General features: G+C 38.9%; 1 protein-coding gene across 1 annotated transcript in view; it reads right to left on the reverse strand.

Moving 5' to 3' along the window:
- Positions 1-26,244, reverse strand: part of GLT1D1 (glycosyltransferase 1 domain containing 1) — a 91,107-nt gene that overhangs the window by 24,501 nt on the left and 40,362 nt on the right. Inside the window, exons 8-11 of the mRNA XM_075176793.1 lie at positions 25,874-25,923; positions 20,578-20,621; positions 19,630-19,750; positions 14,057-14,155 (exon numbers count right to left, since the gene is read on the reverse strand). Of these exons, the coding sequence (XP_075032894.1) occupies positions 14,057-14,155; positions 19,630-19,750; positions 20,578-20,621; positions 25,874-25,923 (314 nt within the window). The remainder of the gene's footprint in view (positions 1-14,056; positions 14,156-19,629; positions 19,751-20,577; positions 20,622-25,873; positions 25,924-26,244) is intronic.

Here is a 26,244-nt window from a genome sequence, read left to right on the forward strand (position 1 = left end):
ACCATAAATCATACATAAAGCCCTGGCTCCAATCTTACTGACTATTACAATAAGTTAGAAAAGGAGACAAGGTTCCTGGGCCTGCATTGTGAGGAAGGGGTGGGGGAGAAGTAGCCTTGTAACAGCCTTGTTTTTCACAAAATAGCTGCCCTACTCAAAATTTTGTGTGAAAATATATATAAATGGTGCACAATCCCTTTAAATGAATACCGAAATAAAGCAATTGTCATATAGTGCAAGGTTTTTGAAAGGGCCATCGCAGTTATTACAAAATCTTTATCAAGACCTAAAAAAGGGTTGCGCCCTTTCTTATTCATTGTCTACATGTTGTTCCTGGACATCATAGTGGAAAACCTATATTCTCGCTATAGATGTAGATAGATTACATATGAAATGCAGGTATCTATTTATTAGGCACAAAAGGTATGGATGCATTGCAACATGGTTATAAATTATAATGAAATATATTCACATACTCAATTTTTTGTGATGGTCTAATAAGGTAATAATGTTTCATTATTTATATAATTAAACTTATTTAATTGTAAATATTTATTTTATATATACACCAGTTATCTACTTGCTTGAAGTGATCCTCATATTTAGGTTTTTTGCCTTTAGTGACTGGTAGTCAAGCAACACTAATAGTATAACTACTCTACAAATATACGTTATGTTTGTGAATAGTGATTGCAAGCCTTGATGGCAGAGATGTCACATCTCATCTTATTGAAATATTTCCGTTAGTAACCAGAAGAGGGTGCTAGAACAACACTTACATTTCTATTGGCAACTGAAAAATGTTACCTCTTAATCTTTCAATAATTTATACATGAAGGTGCTAACTATCATTAAGTGCATGTATCCTTTTCATCTATTTACTCTAAACCCAATTAACTAATTTAACCCTGAAAGTTAGAAGACTTCATAAAAGCTTGAAACACAGAAAGAAACACAGACATGAGGTAACGAATAACTCTGACAATATGGTGCCTAGGTATAAACGTAAAAACAGAGGTACATTAGAAAATCCTTCAGGCAGAATCCTTCTCAATGTGACATGTAGGTTACATTTTATAGACAGCAAATTGTGGGACAGGATCAATGTAGAATGTGGAATCTGCCAGTGCAGTACATATCCAAAATAGCGGAGTATACATTACTTTAAATGTTGCGCTGCATTACCTGTTTGACCACCATAAGCATACACAGGTGTACACACGGCCACAATGAAAATGTGCATGGTGAAAAAAGTCCTGTCTATCATCACTTTAGCACCACCAGCTAAAATAGTTTTCCACTTTCCTCCTAACACACTGCTTGTTGGAGCATAATTTATGTCTTTATTAAGTAATTAGAGTAAGGGGACATCAGGGCTGCATTTATTTCACATGTCACAGTTCTATACATTTTAACTGGTATGTTTAAGCTTATAAATGCACGTTCCTGTATGAATTACTCCTTAATGGTGTAAAAGGAATCACACTTTAAAGACACAATCATTGACACATTCGACGGTGTGTAAAAATGGTAATTTTGTAGGGGACGAAGGTTCTCCAGCCACCTGCTAAAACAGGACACAAAATGCACCTAACTTTTTAAGTTCAATTAAATATGTATTTCACCCGCAACACAAAACCTCATTTTTGTATTTCAGTGCACTATGAGTGCCTAGTGTCTCCCATAAAAAAGAAGCAATATTTTTCAGCCGCCAACTTCCTACCGGTAATGAGCTAATCCAGACTTATATCTGTCATACAAATGGGTGCAATAATCCAAAAATAGGCGCATGATGTTACAAAATAGCATATCTGCTGGGAGGCCACATTTTTGCGGCTTCAAAAATTTCCTATCATATACTGAAATGGTAAAACAGGCAAACTTGTTTCAGTTGCTGCTTTGTTGCAAGAGCTTCTTGTAATAGAGCTTCTTTTTCACCCTGGTGACCACTGGGTATTCTGTGATACATGCTAGATCCAGGGTTACCAGTGTAGAAAAACATTCATTGAAATAAGCAGAAGTGATTTTTGTGTCCCATTTCTGCATCACAAGATTCTATCATTCAGTCCTATCCTTTATCTGATCTTACCAATTTTTAAAGCTTGCCAATAGTTTTTAGGATGAATAAAAAAAAAAGCACTCAAACAAAACACATTAAATAGAGAATGTATCAGAAAATGTACTGCCTGACCAGGCATGCTTCAACAGTTGCAGACTAGAAATAAAAGGATGGAACACTGCTAGGCAAGTCAGCAATTCCCTAAACTTCTAACCAGTTATAAAATAATTATTTTCGTGGTCAGTGATAAAACCAGCATTTATGCCATTCTGGCCTAGCCTCTCACAAAGAGCAAATTATCATATCACAGTAATATAAATTTAAAAATGGAAGTTATTTTATATAGTAAATAAATGCTGCCCCCTTGAAACCCTACTTGAGCTTCTATGCACAAGAATACCAAAGATGTCAAAGTTTTGCTATTTTGCCTTTGGCAAGATCAGGCTTGTTGTATTTCCACTATTGTATACACAAATATAATATTTCATATGCAGCTGCTGTTTCAACTTTAAGAGATCACTCATTATTTTAAACACCAGTCCAGTAACGTAGGTGCTTTGATTGGAGGAGATTACCTAGGGTATCCCATACTTGCATACAAATTTCTGCACTCATTTCTTTGCTGTTATGGTAGCAGTCCATTAGGCTGTGGGATTTTATTTATAGGGCGCCACAAAGTATCCGTAGCGCCGTACAAGGACTAACAATGGCACAGTACAAGGTGAAACAGCACAGTACAAGTAACAGTAAGCACTATAACTCTGGGGCTCAGGCACAGCTAGAAAGAGAGGGAGGGGAAAAGTCAGTACAGGCAGGTAACTTGGGCCCAAGAGGGTGGGCATGGATGACAGGTTAAGAGCCACTGATGGGAGCGGAGAGAAGCAAGAGGAGACAGAGGGACCGAGAGGAGGTGAGCTGAGAAGCTGGAGAGCGCAGTTAAAGTGATGGAAACAGGAGGTAGGAGAGCCCTTCTCAAAGGAGCGTACAATCTAAGGGGAGGGGAAGACAGACAGACACATGGAAGAGACGGAGAGACGGGAGAAACGGAGACGGAGTCGAGGAGGGGAAGAAGGGATGAGAGAGAGAGGTAGCCGACCGATGGGAGGTTAGGCATGAGACTGGAAGGCTTTTAAGAAAAGGTGGGTTTTTAATGTTCGTTTGAAAGAGGACAGATTAGGGGAAGTTCTGATGGAGCGGGGAAGCTTGTTCCAATGGAGGGGAGCGGAGCGGGAGAAGTCTTGGATGCGTGCGTGAGAGGTGGTAATCAGAGGGGAAGAGAGGGGGCGATCATTGGACGATCACAGTGGGCCTGATTAATGAATCAGGCCCATTATCTGGTTAGCGCCGACTGCGCAGATCTCTTTAAATACCCCATTAACTGCAGGTCTGCTCTTCATGACCTCTGAAACATCACCACAGCTCTACAAACCACGTCTAAAGAAGGTCAATGAGGAAAAACACTAGTTTAACAACACACAAATAGCAGTAACATTACAATTTGAAAACATGCCTGGTGCAAATTAAAAGTCACTATTTTCTGTAAAGTGCAGTTTTATAAAAATAATTTATTAATTAATTTACAAAATCATCTATAAATTTATTTAACAAAAAAAAACTAAAAATCCTTTAATTTGGTCCCTTACTTTTCCTAACTATAAAGGGAAAAAATATGATTATATGAAAGGGTAAACACTGTAAAAAAGACAAATTAGGGCACTAAAGGCAGACAGTCGCACATCCCCATTGCTTTACTACTAGCTTCTCTTCCTGTCAGAAATGCTTCAAAAGAAGTTGAGATCACCAAAGAGATCAGTTTTAGGTGAATATGACTGATGCCGACAACGAAGGTTAGGGCTTCCATGACCTGACTCAAGCAAACTTCATTGCACAGGATGGGGGAGAGAAATCGTCTTCTTTCTAAATTCTGCTAATTGTCTGTCGGGTAACATTATGCTGGAAATACATACTCAAATAAAAATGTTGGTAACATTTTAAAATCAATTGGAGGGGAGTGTTTTAGTAAATTACCTCAATTCATCAGTGGTTTATTTGATTGCCAATAAAATAAATTAATTTAAAACACCATAAACGTCCACACTGTCCATTTCTCAAAACATCAATAATTAAACAGAAATATTTCAACCTCATTAAATGGGTGAGTTAGGTCATGGGGTCATCATTTTGGCTTTGATTAGGGCAGATAATTACAGGAAACCAGTTACCATTTTGTAAAAAATGACAAGTGGTGGCTGACGATTGTCTGACATTGATGGAAATAATGGCACATAATTTAGTTAGATGTGTAGTTACAGCTATTCACAAACTGCCTGCAAGGAACAATGACCTCAAGATTGCACAGCATCAAAAAGATTTGCTAGAGTTACAGTATTCCAAGCATTGGCACCATGTTGTCAACAGAATTGTAAGCCAGACTTTGATACACCAGGTAATATACAGAAATGAATATAGAATATACACTGTGGTTCAATAAAAAGTAAGCCAAACTGTTTAATAGATTTTCCCGATATTTAGAGAATTGAACCAACAAGATGATTCCAACATATTATAAAAATGTATTCAACAGATAAAAAGATAAATTTTACAAATTTTTTTTTAGATTTTTTAGATTTTGTAACAAACTACGTCCTCCTTCTACTTGCACATAAGCCTGGAGGCGCTGGCACCATTGGGCAACAGCATCGTTGATAATCCTCCTATACAGACCTGTGCACACTTCCAACAAACGCTGCTTCAGATCGTTTTACATCATGGATTGCTGTCTGGTAGACTGCACCTTTTCTTAGTGCCAGGCAAAACTTGCGAACAACTTCGACAGTAAAGAAGATGAAGTCAAGCGTATGACGAGAATATTTTCTCAACAGTCCTTTAGAACTGTTTAAATGTGTCAGTCGACTAGTATCTGTCAGTTTCTGTGCTGGTTTCTTCTTAAGGCTCTTGAGTTGAAATCTTTATGAATTATTCGAACAACACTGGACACATGAATTCCGGGTTCTCTGGATATTTGAAGTGTTCTTCTATGAGTATTTAGAGCACCCTCTTGACACAGCATAAGATCTCCGTCAAGGGCGACAGACCCTGTTATCCTAATTTTTCTAAGCCAATTATCTAATCCACTTCTAAAATTTGAAAGCTGCTGTAATTCTTGGATACCCTCAAACCCTTTATTATGTGTAAATCTTATTTACTAAAAGGCATTTTATTGGAAATTACAACTTTTTTTTTTATTTTCTATCATAATATCGTCTGCTTTTTGGAGCGGGAAATAAAAACCAGAAGTCATTAAAATAAACAAAAGTAAGTATGTGGATATTTTTTATTTTAAAAATATTATTAATAAAATATAGTTAAAGTTTTAATATTTGTTTATAAAATTTAAAAAATCAGTAGTTAAAGTTTGGCTTACTTTTTATTGAATCACAATGTAGAACCTGCTTACAATGTCATAACTATGTCAAAAAGGTTCCACATTTTCTCTATATACTGTATTCATATTTGTTACATCATATTTAAATATTGGGAGTTTTATAATTGTAAGACCAAAAGACGCAGTAAAGAACAATTTGGGCTACACGTCTCAATAATTACATAGCTTCCATTTAAAATCACAATATAGTGGTGTACAATACTGAAGGGGCAGTTTAGAGATATGAATAAGTCAAAGTTACATTTTGTGAATCCCAATATTCCTTCCATTTTCTGTAAGCTCTGAGGAGGAGTAGAGGAGTAGATCTTTATGTGTTAAAGAGGGTAAGATCATATACTACTTTTAAAATGAGCACTATCCAGACACAAATTACATATCTTCAAATAAGGAGGAATGGAAACTAGTGCACAGGCTCTGAATGTTTCAATTGCACAAATATTAATATACAAAATAGACTTGTCCCAGACAAACATTACAGTGGCACATAAGATAAAGGGCTAGATTTACTAAGCTACGGGTTGGAAAAAGTGGGGATGTTGCCTATAGCAACCAATCAGATTCTAGCTGTCATTTTGTAGAATGTACTAAATAAATGAAAGCTAGAATCTGATTGGTTGCTATAGGCAACATCCCCACTTTTTCAAACCCGCAGCTTAGTAAATCTAGCCCAAAGTCTTCTTAGGTCATTATGGACTTTAGACAGCATTTATCACATATTTGCCAACTTTGTGACTCTGTCCCCTGGGAGATCCCGGAGGACAGGTTATGCGACAGGGGTGGGGGGGGGGGGGCGTGGTGACATATTCAGCTCCGCCCCACTACAAAATGCCAAAATTCACAGCATTGAATAGCAGGGGCGGGGCTTAATGATGCGATTAAGCCACCCCCACTGATATTCAATGCCGTGAATTTCTGCATTTCTTAGGATCCAGGAGGTTTGCCTACTCTTCCGGGAGGACTCCCCGATATTCGGAAGTAGGAAAGTATGATTTATAATAGACTTGTAGGTTGCTGTTTCACAAGCAAGGGCATAGAATTTACATTAGAAAAAATATATGAATGAAAGCAGGATGGAGTTGAAATTATAGTGGTAATATAAACCGGGAAGATATCAGTAGGATTGGGGCAAGAAGAGAGCACTTTCTGTATGTATTGAGTAAGGGCAGAGAATAGGCAGTGAAGGAACAGGGGTAATATGAACTGGGAAGGAAAAGTGTAGAGGGGTAAGTGATATGAACCAGAGAGACACGAGAGAAGGGCTCAAGAATGAAGGAAAACATCACACCTATATTGTGTATCTGCTATTCTGTCTCATTGCCATTTTTTTTCCACTTACTTGCCACTTTTTTCCACTTCCACCCTTACTGAAACCTGGCTCTCCGACTCTGACACCACCTCTCCCGCTGCCCTCTCCTATGGTGGCCTCTCCTTCACCCACTACGCCAGACCTGGTGCCCGCCCAGGTGGGGGAGTGGGCCTCCTCCTATCCTCCTCCTGCACTTTTCGTGTCATTCCCCCTGAACCCTCCCTCTCCTTCTCCTCCTTTGAAGCCCACTCCATCCGCCTCTTCTTCCCCATCGATCTCCGCGTCACTTTCGTCTACCGCCCCCCCTGGCCCCACCTCCCTCTTCCTTGATAACTTTGCCGCCTGGCTTCCTCACCACCTCTCCTCCAACCTCCCTTCCATCATCCTCGGCGACTTTAACTTTCCCATGGACAATCCCTCTGACCCTGCTTCCTGCAAACTGCTCACCCTTTCTTCCTCCCTTGGCCTTACCCAATGGACCTCCTCCTCTACCCACTGCCTTGGCCACTCCCTTGATCTTGTCTTCTCCTACCTATGTAATCTCTCTGACTTCTCCATCTCTCCCTTTCCTCTATCCGACCACCATCTCCTCTCCTTCTCTCTCTCCTCTTCTCCTGCTCCCCTCCCCCTGCCCAAACCTACTCTATCCATTCGCAACATCGATGTCCTTGATCCGGCCACTCTGTCCTCCTCTCTTGATACTCTCCTTTCTCCCCTTTCCTCCCTGTCCTGCCCCAACCAGGCGGTCTCCCTCTACAATCTCACCCTCACCTCTGCTCTGGACGCGGTCGCCCCTACCCAATCCGTCCACCCTCGCTGCTCCAGACCCCAACCCTGGCACTCCAAACTTACCCGCCTCCTCCAAAAATGCTCCCGTACCGCCGAACGCCACTGGAGAAAATCCCGCTCCTTGGCTGACTTCCTCCACTTCACATTCATCCTCTCATCCTACAGCTCTGCCCTCTCACTCGCTAAACAATCTTTCTTCAAGTCCCTCATCCTTTCCCAATCCTCCAACCCCCGCCGCCTCTTCGCCACCTTCAGCACTCTCCTGGCCCCGTCCCCTCCTCCCACCCCCTCCTCCCTGACTGCCTCCGACTTCGCCTCCTTTTTATCCTCTAAAATTGAGGCCATCCGACTTGAAATCTCCTCCTCCACTCTCTCGTTCACCCCCCCCCCACTCTTTCATCCTCCCCCCCCCTCTACCTGTCCCCTGGATCCCATCCCCTCCCACCTTCTTCGCTCCCTTTCCCCCACTACCTGCTCCCACCTCGCTCACCTCTTTAATCTCTCCCTCTCCTCCGGAATCTTCCCCTCCTCCTTCAAACATGCTCTCGTTTCCCCATTCTAAAAAAACCTAATCTTGACCCCACTTCTCCCTCTAACTATCGGCCCATATCTCTTCTCCCCTTTGCCTCCAAAATTCTCGAGAGGCTCATCTGTAGCCGTCTCTCCTCCTACCTTTCTGAACACTCCCTCCTTGATCCTCTCCAGTCTGGTTTCCGCCCCCTTCACTCCACTGAAACTGCCCTGGCTAAAGTCACCAATGATCTCCTCGCGGCTAAAGCCAGGGGCCACTTCTCCCTTCTCATCCTCCTTGATCTCTCTGCTGCCTTCGACACCGTCGACCACCCCCTCCTCCTCCACACCCTCCAGTCCTTTGGCCTCTCCAGCCCTGTCCTGTCCTGGTTCACATCTTACCTTGCTGACCGTTCCTTCTCCGTCACCACCTCTGGGTCTCTCTCCCCCCCGTCCACCCTTCCATTTGGGGTCCCTCAGGGCTCTGTTTTGGGACCCTTACTCTTCTCTCTATACACCTCTTCCCTAGGTGAACTTATCAGCTCCTACGGCCTCAACTATCATCTCTACGCTGACAACACTCAAATCTACCTCTCCTCTCCTGATCTCTCTCCCTCCCTCCTCTCTAGGGTGTCCGCCTGCCTCTATGCCATCTCCTCCTGGATGTCCTCTCTATTCCTCAAACTTAACCTCACCAAAACCGAACTTATAGTCTTCCCTCCCCCTCGCTCTCGGCCCCCTTCGGACCACTATCACTGTCGACAACACCTCTATCTCCCCTGTCCCCCAACTTCGCTGCCTCGGGGTCCTCCTCGACTCCTCTCTCTCCTTTGGCCCCCACATTCTCTCTCTTGCTAAATCCTGCCGCTTCCAGCTGCGGAACATCGCTCGCATCCGGCCCTTCCTTTCCCAAGATGCCACTAAATGCCTCATTCACTCTCTGATCATCTCCCGCTTGGACTACTGCAACCTCCTCCTCACTGGCCTCCCCCACTCTCACCTTGCTCCCCTCCGATCTGTACCTAATGCTGCCGCTAGGCTTATCTTCCTTTTTCGCCGCTCCTCTTCTGTCTCCCCCCTCTACCAATCCCTTCATTGGCTCCCCTTACCCTACAGAATCCTGTTCAAGCTCCTCACTCTTACATACAAGGCCCTCGCCAACTCCACAGCACCCTACATCTCCTCCCTCCTCTCTATTCATGCTCCATCCCGCCCTCTCAGATCGGCCAATGACCGCTGCCTCTCTTCCACCCTGATCACCTCCTCCCACGCGCGTATCTAAGACTTCGCCCGCGCTGCCCCCCTCCACTGGAACAAGCTCCCTCCCTCCATCAGAATTTCCCCCAATCTGTCCAGTTTCAAACGGTGTTTAAAAACCCACCTTTTTCTTAAAGCCTTTCAGTCTCCTACTTAACTTCCTACCTGCTCTTCTGACTCTTCCCCTTCATTCCCCTTCCCCTTTCCTTCATTCCCCTCCTCCTCTCTATTCCTCCTTCTCTCCCTCTCTCCCCTGTGTCTCTCTGTCAGTCTACCCCACCCCTTAGATTGTACGCTCCTTTGAGCAGGGTCTTCTCTCCTCCTGTCTTCTCTACTTTCAACTCTGCTCGCCAGCTTCCCTGCCTCCTCCTCGAGGACCCTCTTCCCCCGCCCCCTCTCGCTCCCTCCTCTTCCCCCTGGGGGTCTCCCTCTCATCCGTGCCCTCCCTCCTAGGTGCCGTTGTTGGCAGACCATCCCCTCTCCTCTTCCCCGCCCCTCTAGCTGTGCCCTGAGCTCACTGAGTTACTGTGATTATTGTTTACTGTACTGTGCTGTCTCACCTCGTATTGTAATTTTGTTTGTCCCTGTACGGCGCCGCGGACACCTAGTGGCGCCCTATAAATAAAAATTATTATTAATAATAATAATAATAATAATAATAATAATACTTGCCATCTGTATTCTTTCATATTGCCTTCCCAATCTGCTGTATCCTTATACACTTATTTACTTCTTACTCTGCTCTTTCCTATGATCGTCACCCTCTACACCCCTTTCTATCTACCCAATCTTTTACTCATCTTACTCTCCTATTTATTTAAACTCCTCTCCTTTTTATCTAAATTTGCTACCACTTTCTCAAATACTTTCACATCAACTGTTGTGTCCCCTTTAACTACAAACACACTCATAACAATAAACCCCCATCCTCCTTATTTTACTCCTGGAGGCCAAGATCGATTCTCAAGCTATTCTCTGCCTCTTTCCACTTTATTGTTTACTCTTTTCTAAAATCCTCCACTCATAAAACATGGGCAAGCAAGGAGGAGGCACTGAAATTAGTGAGCTTTTAGGTCTCATGGAACTGTACTCTGATCTGGAAGCGCACCGGAGTCTGTATGTTGCTTCAGGCACTTTACAGGCTGAGGGCAGGCTCTAACCTACTACAACGTGTAGATTATTTGTGCATCCAGCCAGGGAGACACCAGAGCTTAGGAGGTTTGAAATGGAGCAAAATATGAACCTGTGAGACTATACGGGGGGAGAGGGTGAAACAGCAGCAAAGTTGTGTGCAAGCTTGATGTGTTGATGTGTATATGAAGGCGTGAATGTAAGTTTAGCAAGTTTGCATTGGCTGTATGTGGGCGTTTCATAAGTTACAGTACCTGAAAATATAATCAGCCAATAAAAAAATACCAGTTACATCACTTTGGGGTGACAAAAGTGGTAAAATGAAAGATCTCTAATTATAAAAAGTTATTTTCATATATACAGTACTGTTATTCTACATGCACAAGTCGTCTAAATTCTAAGAAAAGCAATAATCAGCACTGTCCAGGGAAAATTGGGACATATGGGACTCATGTTCAAAATGCAACACAACAAAACCACAGGAAGAAATGGAACTTTGCACCTGAATGCCACATCCATGAGATTTGTTACTGCCCTTGGTCTTGGTCACCAAGATAAATATATCACAGGCTTTTTCTCATACAGGCACATGCCTCCTGTATTTGTCTATGCTAACTTGAATTAAACTTATTATTCTGCATGAAATGTAGTGAATATACCCTTTTGTGGCTTAGGTTTGTTTCTGAAGGATTCTCTACTGAGGCAATTTAGTTACAGTATTCCTCACGGTTCAACATTAGAGAAAAATGACAGTCAGCTTCCTGACAGCTCAAAGCACAGCCATAGATAGACGTGACACCTTGAAACATCCATCAAAAAATTCAGCATGCACAATCTAGAGACAAACTACCTTATGTTTTCCCTGCCAACACACTTTAGTGATAAAATTGAAAAAATAACCTATAATTTCATCAGGCTCCAAATGCTCGCACGAACCATAAAAGTCAATCATTCTAAATGCAGGCAACAGAAAGTACTTAATAAGTGTAATTTCCCTCTAGAAATAGCACAATTCTCATTGGAAACATATTTACTGTAGGTATGTAGACACTTCCTGACCTTTCTTCCTGTACATGCCTTCAAGAGTTTTTATTATTTGATTTCAAAGTTTTCCTTTGGCAAGTGCATCAGATCAATAAAAGATATGCCTTTTTCTGCATTCTCTTCAGCGCTAACTGGATTTAAAAGGAACATTTTCTTCCAAGTGCAAGGTGTTGCTGGACCTTCCTTATGTGCTGAGTCAATGCTTACAGACACAAGGATCATCTGTTTCAGCATAACAGCTCACAAACACAATGGGTCAAATGTTATATTACCCTTAACAGATAACAGAGTTTACAAAGTGAAGCCATTGGTTATACAGCAATGCAACATTTGTTTACTCAAAGTCTGATTTTTCCAAACAAATATATAGAGCCTGATGCTGAGATCGATGCATGTTTGGCATAATTTAAGTTCAAAATAGCATATTTACATCCACAAGATAAGTTGTAGGCTCCTCAAGGGGCAGCCAGCTCTGCCCCTGCTGCATATAAGCCAGGCTTATGTCAGGCACCCTGTTTGTGTGTATGTGTACCCGGTACACATTTGCACACACACACACAACCAGGTCTTAAGCCCAAGTTTGTTATTATTTGTTTTGTTAGGCATGATTTAAAAAAAAAAAATAATAATTATTGCCAATATCAGCCACGGCCAGAAAGAGCATAATGCAGGTCTGGGCCCAAGATTGCCCTCCGGTGTTTTCTCTTTTCAAAGAAAAACTCTATCACATATTTCGCATGGACTGGATAGAGACGTCTTTGCAGAAAGAGGTTAGAGTAAAACAATTTTTCGACACATGGGAGAGTTTTATGGCCCTCTTATCTCACAATACACGATTACAACTTTGGAATAGTTTCCATAATACAGAATGGTTTGAATTGAGAATGGTTTCTGCAGATCCTCCAATAGACCTGTCATCACCTTCCAATGTTTAGTTCCTATTTAAAATGGGAGGTTTGGGTTATAAAAAAAAAAAAAAAAAGAAAAGGGTATAGGCATGAGATGTTGATTACTCAATGGACTGTAAACTATTTGTGAATATTTGTATGTAATTTATAATGCATTCAATTGTATGTATTGTATAATGTACTCAATTGTATTTGTTGGATTTTGTACCTCAATAAAATATTTATAAAAAAACTAAAAAATAAATAAATTAAAAAAAACCTCTATAAAAAAACTCCTATAATATATGCGTGAACAATGAAGAAAGCACCTATCGGCTTTAGATGCGAGTTCGCAATCAACCAATCAAAAGTGGTGAGCTAGTGCTGGTGACTGTCAACATCGTCCACGTGTATTTGTACCTGCATCTAGCAAGTGCACAAAATCCAGCTCCTGACAGACTTATATGCGCCTCTGTGCTTGTCTGTATCAGACGCATTTGTGTGATCCTGCCCTTCTTATACTTGACCTATGTTAGACACTCATTCCCTCCCCCCGTCCCGCCCTGCCAGTCATAAAGAGGCACAGTGCAGACATGTGCAACTCTTCATGCACGTGGCTTGTTTTCTGGGCATGCACAGTACAAATATGTAGATTTTACATTACGCAAACGATCATACGTCCTACTCATGCCCACAATCTTTTAGAATCTTTTGTATTACATGCACACAGGTTTTAATTTGTAATTAACAGAAAACTTCTCATAAGCTGTCAGATCATGCTGCTCTGCCAAAGTACCGACCAAAATAATCAATATCCAACTTGGCCAAATATATGGCTGATCTGTACAGTTCTGGCACGAGAGCCTGTTAGTGCATTGTGTCATATGTCAACTGGCTTTACGTCCATGCTGGAGAGCGATCCAATTAAGTTCAACCTGATTTATTCTCAGGTATACTGTCTGGCTACACACATGATATAAGACACAATATCAGACCAGTTGGCAGAAATATCATTGCGTGGTTGAAAAACACCAATAGTGAATTGTAAGGGTAAATGGTCAGAACAATCCTTTTGTTATATATAAGCATAATATACAATTTAACAAAAAAAAAAATATTTTATAGCCAAACTCATTCATTGTATCTTTAAGGCTTTCCTCAGTATCATAAAATAACAGATTATACATTGACTTTATGACCAGGAATTGGCTATATATGGTGATTTCAGTCATGAAATGCAGAATGCCGGAGCATGTAAAACAGGGGCAAGCATAGCCCTTGGTACCTGGGTACACCAACACCCAAATGCTTGGGCACAATGAAATTATGCTGCTCTAAAAGGTAACTAACTATCTGGCACCGTATTATAGCAATATATTCCTATTTGATCAATATCTCTACTGTTATAAAAGTTGCACTAATGACACCTGAACGTGTGCAATAGTATTTTTTTTTTTAACAAAAAAAATCCAAAACTATATATCATCATGACATGGTTAAGTGGTGCACTCACACAATCTAGAGGCAAACTGCTTTATATTATCCTAATAGAATAGGGTTAAGATTGCACTCTATACACTGCCACAGATAGAGGAGAAAACAAAAATGGATTTCATGTTGAAAGTTACCTGAGGGGTTGAAAACAGCAAGCCAGTATCTTCATGTTTTATTATTGCAGCGTTTCCTGGTATATCTCTTGCCAGAACGGGGACTTCCAAATCCATAGCCTATGAAGACAGGAGAAACAGGGCATTGTAGAAAGCATAAGAAAAAGCAGAGACTGCGCTAAATATTCTAAGATAAGCACCAACTCTCTTTAAAATTATATTGGTATTGTGACTCCTTAAGAGGAAAAAAAACACATTTAATCAGAGCAATAGGATATATAATACATTAATAACACTTGTTGCGGGGAATATGATGTCTAAAATCTCCTAATTACCACATGTGCTGCTCTATTTGAATATGGAAACAGGAGAAGAAACAATCTCACCCGGTATGTGATCCTCCACAATTTCGATATCAATATGAGGGTTTTCTTAGTACAATGGAGAAGCGTTGATTCCGAACATATATTCAACTGTTCCACAGGTAATTGCACTGTGGTTTTTATAGATCACTGCTGTCTGGTCTGTGTGTAACGAGCCACTTGCAGGCTCTAGTGTTTAAGCCTGATGGATCACTGTACTGTGTTCATTCAGCCAGCCAAACAATCGTTGCTCTCCAATATGAATTCTGCCATCAAGAGGCAGTTTGGTAGACTTTCATCCAGCATCTCATTAGTCTTTATTGAGACAATATAAATGGTTTCTAATAGGTGTTTTTAAGTATATTGAGCACCACTATGTAGTAGTTTAAAACAGTGACCTCCACAACACCTTGACGTGTTTCTGTCCACTTTCTCCAGAAATTGTAGAAAGCAGTTTACTAGCTGTATCCAGCACATATAGCAATATATTCCCAATGCTAAATTTAAGTAGACACATGCAATCTAAGTGGTCTTGAACAGAGAAACAAGGTGAACACAAAAAGTTTCTTCTTTCTTACCTTTGTCAAAACACCTTAAAACAGGTTACCCAAATTCCTAAAGAGCATCATCACAGCAGAATATATTTAAGTAGGATAATTAAAGGGGTTGTACACTTTTTATTGTAGTTTCCACTAAAATGATGCTGGTTAATGGGTTCATGACAGTATCCAGAACTAGTTTGTACAATGAACCTTTGTAGAGGCTGCATATATTGGGAAACGTTATCAGTGAAATAGAATTAGAGATGCAATAGATGGAGCTCAGGGGGTGGGGGTGATAAATAAAATAGAAATATTAGTGTTGATTTGCATTACAACAGGTAAAGGGTCTGTAATGTGACCACTTATACATCTAATGGCTTTTGAGAAAAAAAAAAAAAAAGATGTGTAATCATACTGTGTATAAATCAAATGCATGCAAGATTTATGTTCGAACACAAACATTAAAATAACTGCTGTATAGTGGGGCACAGCATATAGTAAATTAGATGCAAAAATAAATGTTATTAGGAATACTGTGATAATTGTACTGAAACATTCTGTTGTCATGGAACTACACAACAACACAGAAAATAATGCCTTTTGTGTGGAGTTCAAATCTCTGCGTTCTTATGAATTCCTGCAACAGTTTAGTCAAAAAGCTACATAGTTAAAACAGGGGAGAACATTGTGGTCTATGGTAACTCTGATTACAGTCAATTGTGATAGATCAATTTTAAGGGAGAACCTAACGCTTCCTGAATAAGAGTGTCAGCTCTTCATAAAAATAATTGGTAAGGCAAAGCTAGTGAGTGGCATAGATAGGGAAGGATTTAATCATTTTAGACAAACTAGGTGAGTGTGTGTGTGTGTGTGTGTGTGTGTGTGTGTGTGTGTGTGTGTGTGTGTGTGTGTGTCAAAAGGTTAATCAAAACACACACAAACACAAGTCATGCAGGCTCAGGCAAGTGTTAATCGTGACACCTATGCTAAATTGTAGTTGCAGTTTAATGGATGGTTTGGGTAGAATGATAAAGACTACTGTATATCAAAAATTGTCAGTTTCAAGGATGAGTGATGGGAGATAAAATGTCAATTGCCCCTCTGTCCTGCTCAGAAAACCATTAACAATTTTGAAATGCAAGTTATTTTAGCTTACTGGCAAAACACCTTTGAACACATTTGTCAAATACAGAGTGTCTTGTTTTTCCAGAATAGTCCTGGGATTTGTTGCTGTAAATCTAACACTGCAGCCTTAAATGTAAAAAAGATCATGGGAATATATTCCTCTGTTTTACAGTAAGCAAGATCCAAAAGTGTCTTTTATGAACTGATCTAATGTTAGATAATATAGTTGCTCTGGTTTCCCCGTGTTAAAATTATGGGAGCCTAGGTTATTATAATTTTGGTGCAATAAGTGACGGACAATGGATAACAATAATGAGCATTGTGTTTATAGTAATGCTTTGTCATATACATTACTTTTCTATTTCACAGTAATTGAGATTGACATGCAAAATGTACATTTTTGTGAGTGCATAAACATAATTATATATAACAAAAGTTACTGCAAATCTTATACTAGCTTTGTCTCTGGAGATAAAAAGAATTATCCAACCTAAAAAGTAGGTCTAATTTAATACAACATCTAAGCAGTAAAGAAGAAAATACCAGAAAATTAGTTAAATTACATCCAAGTAATGGTCCCACATGTGTAATTAATGTAAATAAACTGTACATCAAAATGTACACAGAGAAAATGTCACAGCATTATCTGATTTCAAATGACAATCTCGGTACAAAATCAGTTTAACCTTTAGATAGTAGATGTTACTTTATGACTAATGGATAGGTTGGTTAAAACGGTATCCAGTGTGTTTCAGTGCATCTGTAATTATATTACAATACCTTGGTGTATACCTTGAGCTGAGGCTTTTAATGGGGTTGATTTTCATTGACCTTTGTGTGTTTAATTCCAGGTGTGGGGTGGGTAGTTAAAATAAATTACTTTTGTGTGCAATGTACCCGATGAAGGGCCTGAGTGCACAAAACATGTAGTTCCTATCTGTGCATCTGTAATATAATATAATTATCTAGCCACAAATGTCTCATCAATCATCATCATCATTTATTTATATAGCGCCAGCAAATACCGTAGCGCTTTACAATTGGGACCAAACATTGGTAAGACAATACTTGGTAATACATATAGACAGAGAGGTAAGAGGGCCCTGCTCGCAAGCTTACAATCATCAATGTGCCTTTTAAGGAAAACACAGCTCTTCATGTTAATTGGTTACTCATTGTGGTGTATAATTGTAACATACAAGATCTCCTGTGGTCACTCCATTAATGATTAAGTTGGGTCAAGAGTATCTTTTGTAGTATAAGAGACAGAGTGTTACCAATCCAATAGAAGATCTTTGATATCGATCAACAAAGGAGAACATGTATTGTAAACCTGGGAGCATGGCCTTCTTAACTCTTTGTCTGTTTGTTAATACTTAGTCTTGTTTTATTGCCATGTTTGTTCCCAATTGTAAAGATCTGCAGAGAATGCTAGTGCTATTCAAATATTACGAAATACATGTTGTTCTGTCCCTATAAATAAGCTGTAGTAACTATACTGTATAGTCTTTTAAAACTACCATAGAGAAGAGCTCCAGTAGATTGGTAAGCTACTGTATGCTACCGAAAACAAGTTGAACTGATTAAGGAGTATAGACAGCAGAATAACAAACTGCTCTTCTGGATACTATTCTATTATCTTCACCGCCATTAATTTTTTATTATAAATACGCTTTATTTATAGGGCTCTACATGAGATCCGCAAAGCTGTACTAAGGGCAAACATCATTCTTATATTCGCTTTTCAGAAATCTGCAGGTTTTATGGGTCTCTGTCCCACATTGTAATAGCAACTTACCATTTAACAGCACAAAGAGTGCATACATTTATGTCATGTGTGGCATCATCCAATGCTCTTCTACCTTACAAGCTTGTTAGAGATCATGAGTAAACTTGAAGACAGCTACCAATCTAACCTATCTTTCTGAACACAAAACTGGGCTCATTGAGTTCTTGGACAGGTCAACATGACACGAAGAAGATTGTCATGTCAAAACAAATATACAGTATATATTTTTATTTCACTACAAAAATATTACATAGTTAGGAATGCATTTAAGTACCAATAACTTTAAGACTTTGTGCTTATTACACCCATTAGGTCACAGATCATCCAAATTATGAATCTTCCACCAACATCCTTGTAACATCTTGCAAAGGCCTGAATATGATCACTTTGATATCTCATCATCATCATCCTCATCACCATTTATTTATATAGCGCCACTGATTCCGCAGCACTGTACAGAGAACTCATTCACATCAGTGAATGTTTTATGCCTGTTACTTGTGTAATCATGAAGTGTTTGGCATGTATGGCCTGTAAAGTGTTATTACCAATAGTGGACACCTCAAAAGCCCATTAGGTTTTCTTACTGGCTTGTTTCCACCCTCAGGGTTCTAAAACCATAACACCTACCAGTACAATATATTGCATAAATGAAAGTGCAACTCATTAAAAAAAAAATGCATGAAAAGGGTCTAAAACACTTCTATCCATTTTCCCAGCACATATGTGTGAACAGATCTGCAATGTTTCCTGAAAAATGCATGTACCCATGGGTCATTAGTCAGTTCTGCGCTCAGTTGTTTATATTGCTTCTTACTCATGTCATCAACTTACTATGTATTCTAATTTTATGAAAGCCTATTTACACTTATTGTAGTTCGGTTACCGATATAATTACCCATACACAAGTCAAAAAAATAAAAATGTGACTACAAAACAACTATCCAGCAGCATCTCTATTTTAGGGAACTAGAAATGAGACTTGAAGCTTGAAACAGAAAACAGTCTGAGGAACAGAGAGCTCAACATTTATTGCTTTTGAAGGTCTTGTCATTTGCGAAACAAGAACTCTTCTGCTATGTTGCCCATTGATATGGGGCCCTCTTTCCTGCATAAAGTAAAATACTTTTACTAATACAATTAATACACCAGTGTATTAATCATTTTTAGGTTGAAAAACTGATCTAATGGCCCAGGTATGCTACTTGCAATGAGAGTATATTATGTTCTGGGAATAAAACATTGAGTAACCGAGTGTTAAATTGAATAATACAAAGAGCTATCAGTCTCTCCAGTTACCATTATCGTTCATCTATAAGCATTAACATATTATGGGGCACAGCACTGGTCAGCAAGTGAATCCTTCAACTTAATCACTGTAAACAACACCCTTCAGCAAAGAGCAGGGCTTCATTTGTGCTTCAACATACAGGAACGCATGGTCTTTAGTAATTATGTCCATAAGAGTTCAATTCATATATTAAACTGCAGGTTTGAAAAAGTGAAGATGTTGCATATAGCAACCAATCAGGTTCTAGTTATCATTGTGAAGAGTGTACTAAATAAATGATAAGTAGAATCTGATTGGTTACTATAGGCAACATCTCCACTTTTCAAACCTGCCAGAAACTCGCAGCTTGATACAATTACCCCTTAATGTCCTCCCAGCATATGTCATTCGTTTTTGAGTTCCACTTTTTTGTAACCTACAAATTAAGCACTTGCAAAGGACATATTATAGGCTTAGTCCTGTCGTAAAAATCTAACATTTCATACCTCAAGCAGGGCTGCTGACATTCCTTCAGACACCGAACTGTTCACCACTGCAAAACATCTCTTGACGAGAGCCTGCAAATCTGCCTGTGCAATTTCTTCAATAAAGTGAACTCCATCAATACTGAAAAATTATAAGAATGTGGCTGAAAAACATTATTATGCCCCCACTATACTAATTTCATGTCTTATAAACATTATTTTAAACCAAAATATATTTACTAAAATGCTGATACATATCAGGCATCCATTCACTTATTTAAAAAGAAAAAGGATCTTTTATTCAGAATCAGTTTTTATCTCTGCCAGCATTTGTCACTGATATTTGTCTAACCGAAAAGTAGGAAAACCATTTTAACTAGTCCTGCTATAATGGAGAACAAAAAGTTACTGTAAGTTCAGGGATGTCAAGTTTAAAATTCATTATTTTGATTTTCAAACACAAGAAACACTTATTTGTGATTTGTACAGTAAGATATGCAAAGTGAGGGTACTTTTGAGTTTGGGAGATAAATAGAAAACAAGTACTGTAATAAAACTATTTTATGAACAATTATCCAGTCTACACGAGCCATTGTAGGGCAATAGAGCAAGTACCCACTTGTATCCCTGTTTATCTTGAGTTATCTTAATGGAATTAACAGGATGAAGTACTGCATGCAACATGCTGCGATATTGGCAAGTAATAGGCCAAATATTTCTGAGTGTGTGGTCCAAAATGATCCAAATAACTTAATTCAAACGGATCAGACAATTATTGAATATGTTGGTACATGCAGAGAAAAGTGGATCGCTACAAGCATGTGTGTGTGCGTGTTCATCTTCTGATCTGGCTGCTCAGCCAACATGAGCGGCAACGTTTCAGATCGATCACACTCTGTGGCCTGTTTCTGGGCATCTTACAGTCTACTAAATGGTTTCACATAAAACTATCAAAAAAATTAGACTTACTTATGTAGTTTGGATTTGACCTCATTTGTAAACAGTTGGTCTACCTGCAAGTACAAATGAGAAAATTGATCATAATTAAATAAAAGGCATAAAATAAAAGACTAAAATAATTACTATGCATGAACACAAACAAAAAAAAGAATCAAAACTATGCAGAAATTACAACAAACTTCTGGAGAGATAGTCATAAGTAAGCTTAGATGGTGCGGTAGAAACAGGGGTATGAAAAATAAAAAGTACTACTACTGAATTTCTTTTGCACTGGTATTATAGAGTCGAACCATTTTCCAGTGCTTATATATAAAACCTTTGTAGGAACATGTAGGAAGTTGTCAACTATATTATGGCAAGATTAATATATACTTAACTGTGTTTGCCATATATAAACTGGTATATATACTGTATGCATTCTCTGCATATGCAAAATGCCAAATAAGGTAGTGTTTCTTTGAGAAATTGAAAAGTGTAGCACTGCCATGATCCCATACTAGCTTGGATAGTGTAGAATACAGACTGCACAGGAACAATCTTACTACAGATAAGATTAAACAATTTACAGGTAAAGGTCAGCGAGGTATAACCTTGTATGGAGAGAGACTTCTAAGGCTGGGTACACACTACAGAAATGTTCTACCAATGTGTTATCTATAACGATTTTATCAATGACTAAATCAAAACAAAAAGTCCTGATCAGCATGCTGATTCATGTCCACACACTATAAGTTATACAAGATTTACCTTCAGATCTGTGCTCTTCATCTGTCATAACCATCGACTGAAGAAAAATCATGATTCTAAACTCTATGGAGATCCTGATCGTGAGCACATACACACTGCAGAATTGGAACAACATTGTTCCATCGTTGAATGAGATTATTAGTTTTGTTTAAAAATCAAATGAAACTAAATGATATACTTTGTAATGATGATTGTTCATCGTTGCAGTGTACACACTGATGCAATATCAAGCTGAACAGTTGTTCATCGGGTGACTGGCCCAACAATCGGCTGTACACCCTGCAGTGGTTTTTTTTTTTGTTGTTTTTTTTAAAGTATTTGATAATTGTCCAAGCAATTTAGCCAGTAGAGGCACCATTTTACTTGGAATTAATGGAAACAAGTTTACATGAAACAGGACAAAACCAGAATGATTTGTTTGTAGAGGGTGCTCATCTAAACGATCATGCCTTAATTCTATCTTGCCATTCTTTGCATGTCAGAATGATTGTGTTTACTATAAAAAAAAAAAAAAAAAAAAAAAAAGACTCGGATCACTCATCATCACCATTTATTTATATAGCGCCACTGATTCCGCAACGCTGTACAGAGAGCTCATTCACATCAGTCCCTGCCCCATTGGAGCTTACGGTCTAAATTCTCTAACATACACACACACACACAGACAGAGAGAGGGAGAGAGAGACTAGGGTCAATATCGATAACTGCCAATTAACCTACTAGTATGTTTTTGGAGTGTGGGAAGAAACCGGAGCCCTCGGAGGAAACCCACGCACACACGGGGAGAACAAACTCCACACAGATAAAGCCATGGTCGGGAATTGAACTCATAACCCCAGCGCTGTGAGGCAGAAGTGCCAACCACTTAGCCATTGATCTCTCTTGTCACATTACACTAAGGGCTTTTAAAAACTTAGCATTTTACTGGGGTCTGGCTATTGCATTTGATTTATTATTGATCGATGTCAGTGTATTAACTAGCTTGCATCCTCTAACAATTCACAGTAACAAAACAATTACAGCAAAACAGGAAAAAAATAATAAGGCTATCCAAATCCTGCATTCGGTTCAGGGTTCTGGTCAAACTAGTGCACTTTCCCCTGGATTCAGCTTCAGTCAAATCTAATGTTAATCTAGACCAAGGTCAAATAGCAAATCACTTAATGACTGGCAGATCTCAGACAGTTTTTACTTTTGGTGGTACTGCCATTATCATCACAGCCTGACTTTACATCAGTGTGGGCAGATCACAAGCAACCAATCAGCAGGCTATAGTTCCTCACAAGCAACCAGTCACGAGACTCTAGTTCTCCTATGTGAGGATTAGACCCAAATAAAACGTTGCTGTATTATGCTGCCATCAATAGTATTGGAAGTGAGGAGTAAACACTGCAACCACAAAAACTTTGCTGTCTCATGAAAAATCATTGCTTAATGTGTGAGACACATTGATTCTGCTCTGTCGGTTTGCTATTTATTATGCAGATCACAGGTCGATATTATTTCCAATAAAGTGTATAAAAATTAATTTTACAGACACCATAGATCAATAGCATATGAGTTTAGGTAATAGGTCATCTGCAGCTCAGATTCAGCTTATGATGAATAGACAAATTCCCATTATGTGCTCACTTAGTAACATAACAAATAACATGGTCAGCGTAACTGAATTTTAAGGCATGATTCAAGCTTATGCCCATAATACACCATACTTTACAGTTTTCATTGTTTAGTGTCATATACAAGCTCACACTGTGCTGTGACATATTATATCAATACAACTACAGCCAGTCCTGTTAGACCAGCATTTGCAAGCTTTAGCTACTTACTGCTGGTCCTCTCATTCCTCAGGTGTCAGTTATTTCCCATTGAGTAAGGGGTACATAGTTTTTACAAACAGAGTTCTAAACCAGGAGGAAGAATTTCCTTACTGTTAAAGAGAACACAGAGAAAGCTGTGACAACAAGTAAAACGAGTGGTGCTAAGTAAAGGAGGTAATGTTTTGATTACCACTAGTGGCCCAAGGAAATCTTAATGTGTCACTGATGTGTGCATGTGGGAATAGGAAATAAGTATTTAATCTCACCACTTGGTGTAAAGCGGGTAAAAAGAAATTATTATTCCTTCTAGAAAATCAGTTTCTCTTCAAAGCACAAGATATAGTTAAGTATGGCATTAGCATTCATGCAAGTACAATACAGTACAAAACATTCAATGGATACGCCAACAGCAGCACCAATGCCTAGCATGATTTTAGACAGTAAACTATAAATGTAGTGTCGAAGTCGTATAATTGGATGAACGAAAGTATATTGGTTAATATTGTTCTATTGGCCGATTGCACTCAGTACGCCACACTACACGTGGCATACGGCGATCGCACGGTAAAATACGCACGCACACACTCTTATTAGAACATTTAGTTATTTATGAAATTCATATTCATATTGGATCCATTACACAGTAATTTATGAGCAGACAGTATTTGGTTTTTTATTATTAGTTTATATATTATGATTATATGCACACTTTAGTGTTATTTAAGGTTCAGGTCATAATAAATGTGTCATGTCTGATATCATACTAATCCCCTTTACATTTTGCGACTGTCCGGTTCACTCTGCGAGGGGATCGCAGAGTGCATATACGCAAGTTATTAATGTTAAGGAATTATGGACTATTAGGATTAGTAATCTTGGCGGGAAGATCAGAGCTCATCCCCTGGAGAGATGACCCCCTCCTTTGGATTCCTTAGATTGAACCAGCCTATGACTTGATTACCCTGGACCCATGTGAAGTCTGAACCTATAGAAGCAAGCCACGTCATCTCTATTGTTCCCTCTATAACACTGACTGTATATATAATCATAGCTGCACCCCCACCAGCCTCAGTCTTCACTGATCACAGTATTCAAAGGTGAATCACTGTCCACTGGTGCCCGTGGTTAGCGCAGCGTAGCGCAAGCGGTATGTATTTATCTTTTGGAATTGGCTGTACTGTACTGTATCATAATATAATAATGTATTGAATTGTTGACTATTTACATCTGCTAAAATAAATCACTTTGTGCTTCGGAAACACATACAATCAATTGGGCAATGCTTTTTTGAAAGCGATAGAATTACTTTAATAGTAGTCAGAGCAACTTGTAAATCTTTTTGTGTAGTAGTTTGGAAAGAAATTCATAGATATAAAATATAAAATGAGATATTCTAATAAAAACATACTGTATCTTGTGATATTGGACCACACAAAGTAAACAGTAAAAACATAATTTTGCTTGTATGTAAATTCTATGTTTATATTTAAAGAAAATTAAGAAATGTGACGTTTGAAAGAGATGAAAGATAAATAAAGCGTTATATCTAATGTTTTTCAGGCAATTCTATGGAAAAAAAATCAAAGAAAAAAAACATGAATACGATATCTTGGCTATACATTTTCCTTTACACATTTGTTTGCCTTGACACGTGCTTGACCATATTGTAACATGAATTAAATAATGTAATAATTTGCAACGGATGACAAGCACAGGAAACATTTTCCAAACACTTTGTGTGTACATTACTCACTTAGTTTCCCATTAATGCAAGTTAGCACAATAATAATAGATGCCAGTGGAGCCATATAAAATTTTGAAACATGTTGGGTGGACACTGTCTGCTGTCAGAGGCCCAAAACAATTGCAGTCTTGTACTTGATATTACGATTAATTTGTGCTTTATCATGTGTTTCTGTATGATTTGTGTTGATTTCCCCCTTTCTGTATTCATATTTAATTGTTGCATTCTTGTACATTGCAGAATCTGTGGCGCATTACAATAAACAATTATGGTGAGGATCTATTTTGGAGAAGAGCACCTATTACCAGTCAAAGTGATGGAGTGTTAATAAATGAATCCTAGGGGGATATTTAGTAAACTGCAGTTTTGAAAAAGTGGAGATGTTGCCTATAGCAACCAATCAGATTATAGTTATCATTTTTAACAGTGTACTAAATAAATAACTAGAATCTGATTGGTTGCTATAGGCAACATCTCTATATTTTTTCAAATCCACAGTTTATTAAATATACCCCCTAGTGCCTGTAGATAAGAAAATGGGATATGTATCCTCTAAAATTAGCATTCTAAAATGATGGACAATCCACGAGAACCATCTTTCCTGCACACATGCCAGCCTGCCACATAGGGGTGATAGAAAGCACAATGGATATAATGAAGTATAACAATGTAAAATAGTGCATGTATATTATTCAGCTCAGTAAGACACAGCCTTTGCTTTATATTACCATACATCTCAACAGTTGCCGATTTTATGGATAGTCACGATTTACAGCAGGTAATGGAGTTTAGCCTTAGGAATTAGGTGTGGTCTTTGTACTGATTTTTGGAAAACCTGTATGTATTAATATCAAATTTTGTTTTTACTTGCTCTTTATGACCAATCTGAAAACTTTCTAATCACAGTCATGATTCCACAGCAACATCCAGAGATATGCAATATCTTACACAAGATTAGAGACAATAACTTATCTTTCAATAAAATCATACTCACCATTGGTCCAATAATAGCCAAGTAAACATTTGGTTCCCTTTCATGCCACTCTAGGATAAAATATTTTTTGGTTAGAATCTTATTAAATCATTATTTACTGGCAATCTAACGTGGTGTGCATGGTGTGGAAGCATTTGTGAAGCGGATAGCGAGTTGCTATGATTGCAAATTAATTAACAACAGAATATCATCAGGAGTACTGTTATTCCAATTAGGCAAATCTTTGTGCAGCTAGGAACATTACTTCTGCTTCACAGTAGTGGAAGCAGCCAGCACTGACAAGATCATATACTCCTATGACACTGGCAGAAGATGATGCACTTTACTTTTGCATTTGCAAAAATTTGGGTAGAAGGCAAACCAACACTCTG

Source organism: Mixophyes fleayi, chromosome 1 (assembly GCF_038048845.1).
Source record: "Mixophyes fleayi isolate aMixFle1 chromosome 1, aMixFle1.hap1, whole genome shotgun sequence".
NCBI lineage: Eukaryota > Metazoa > Chordata > Amphibia > Anura > Limnodynastidae > Mixophyes > Mixophyes fleayi.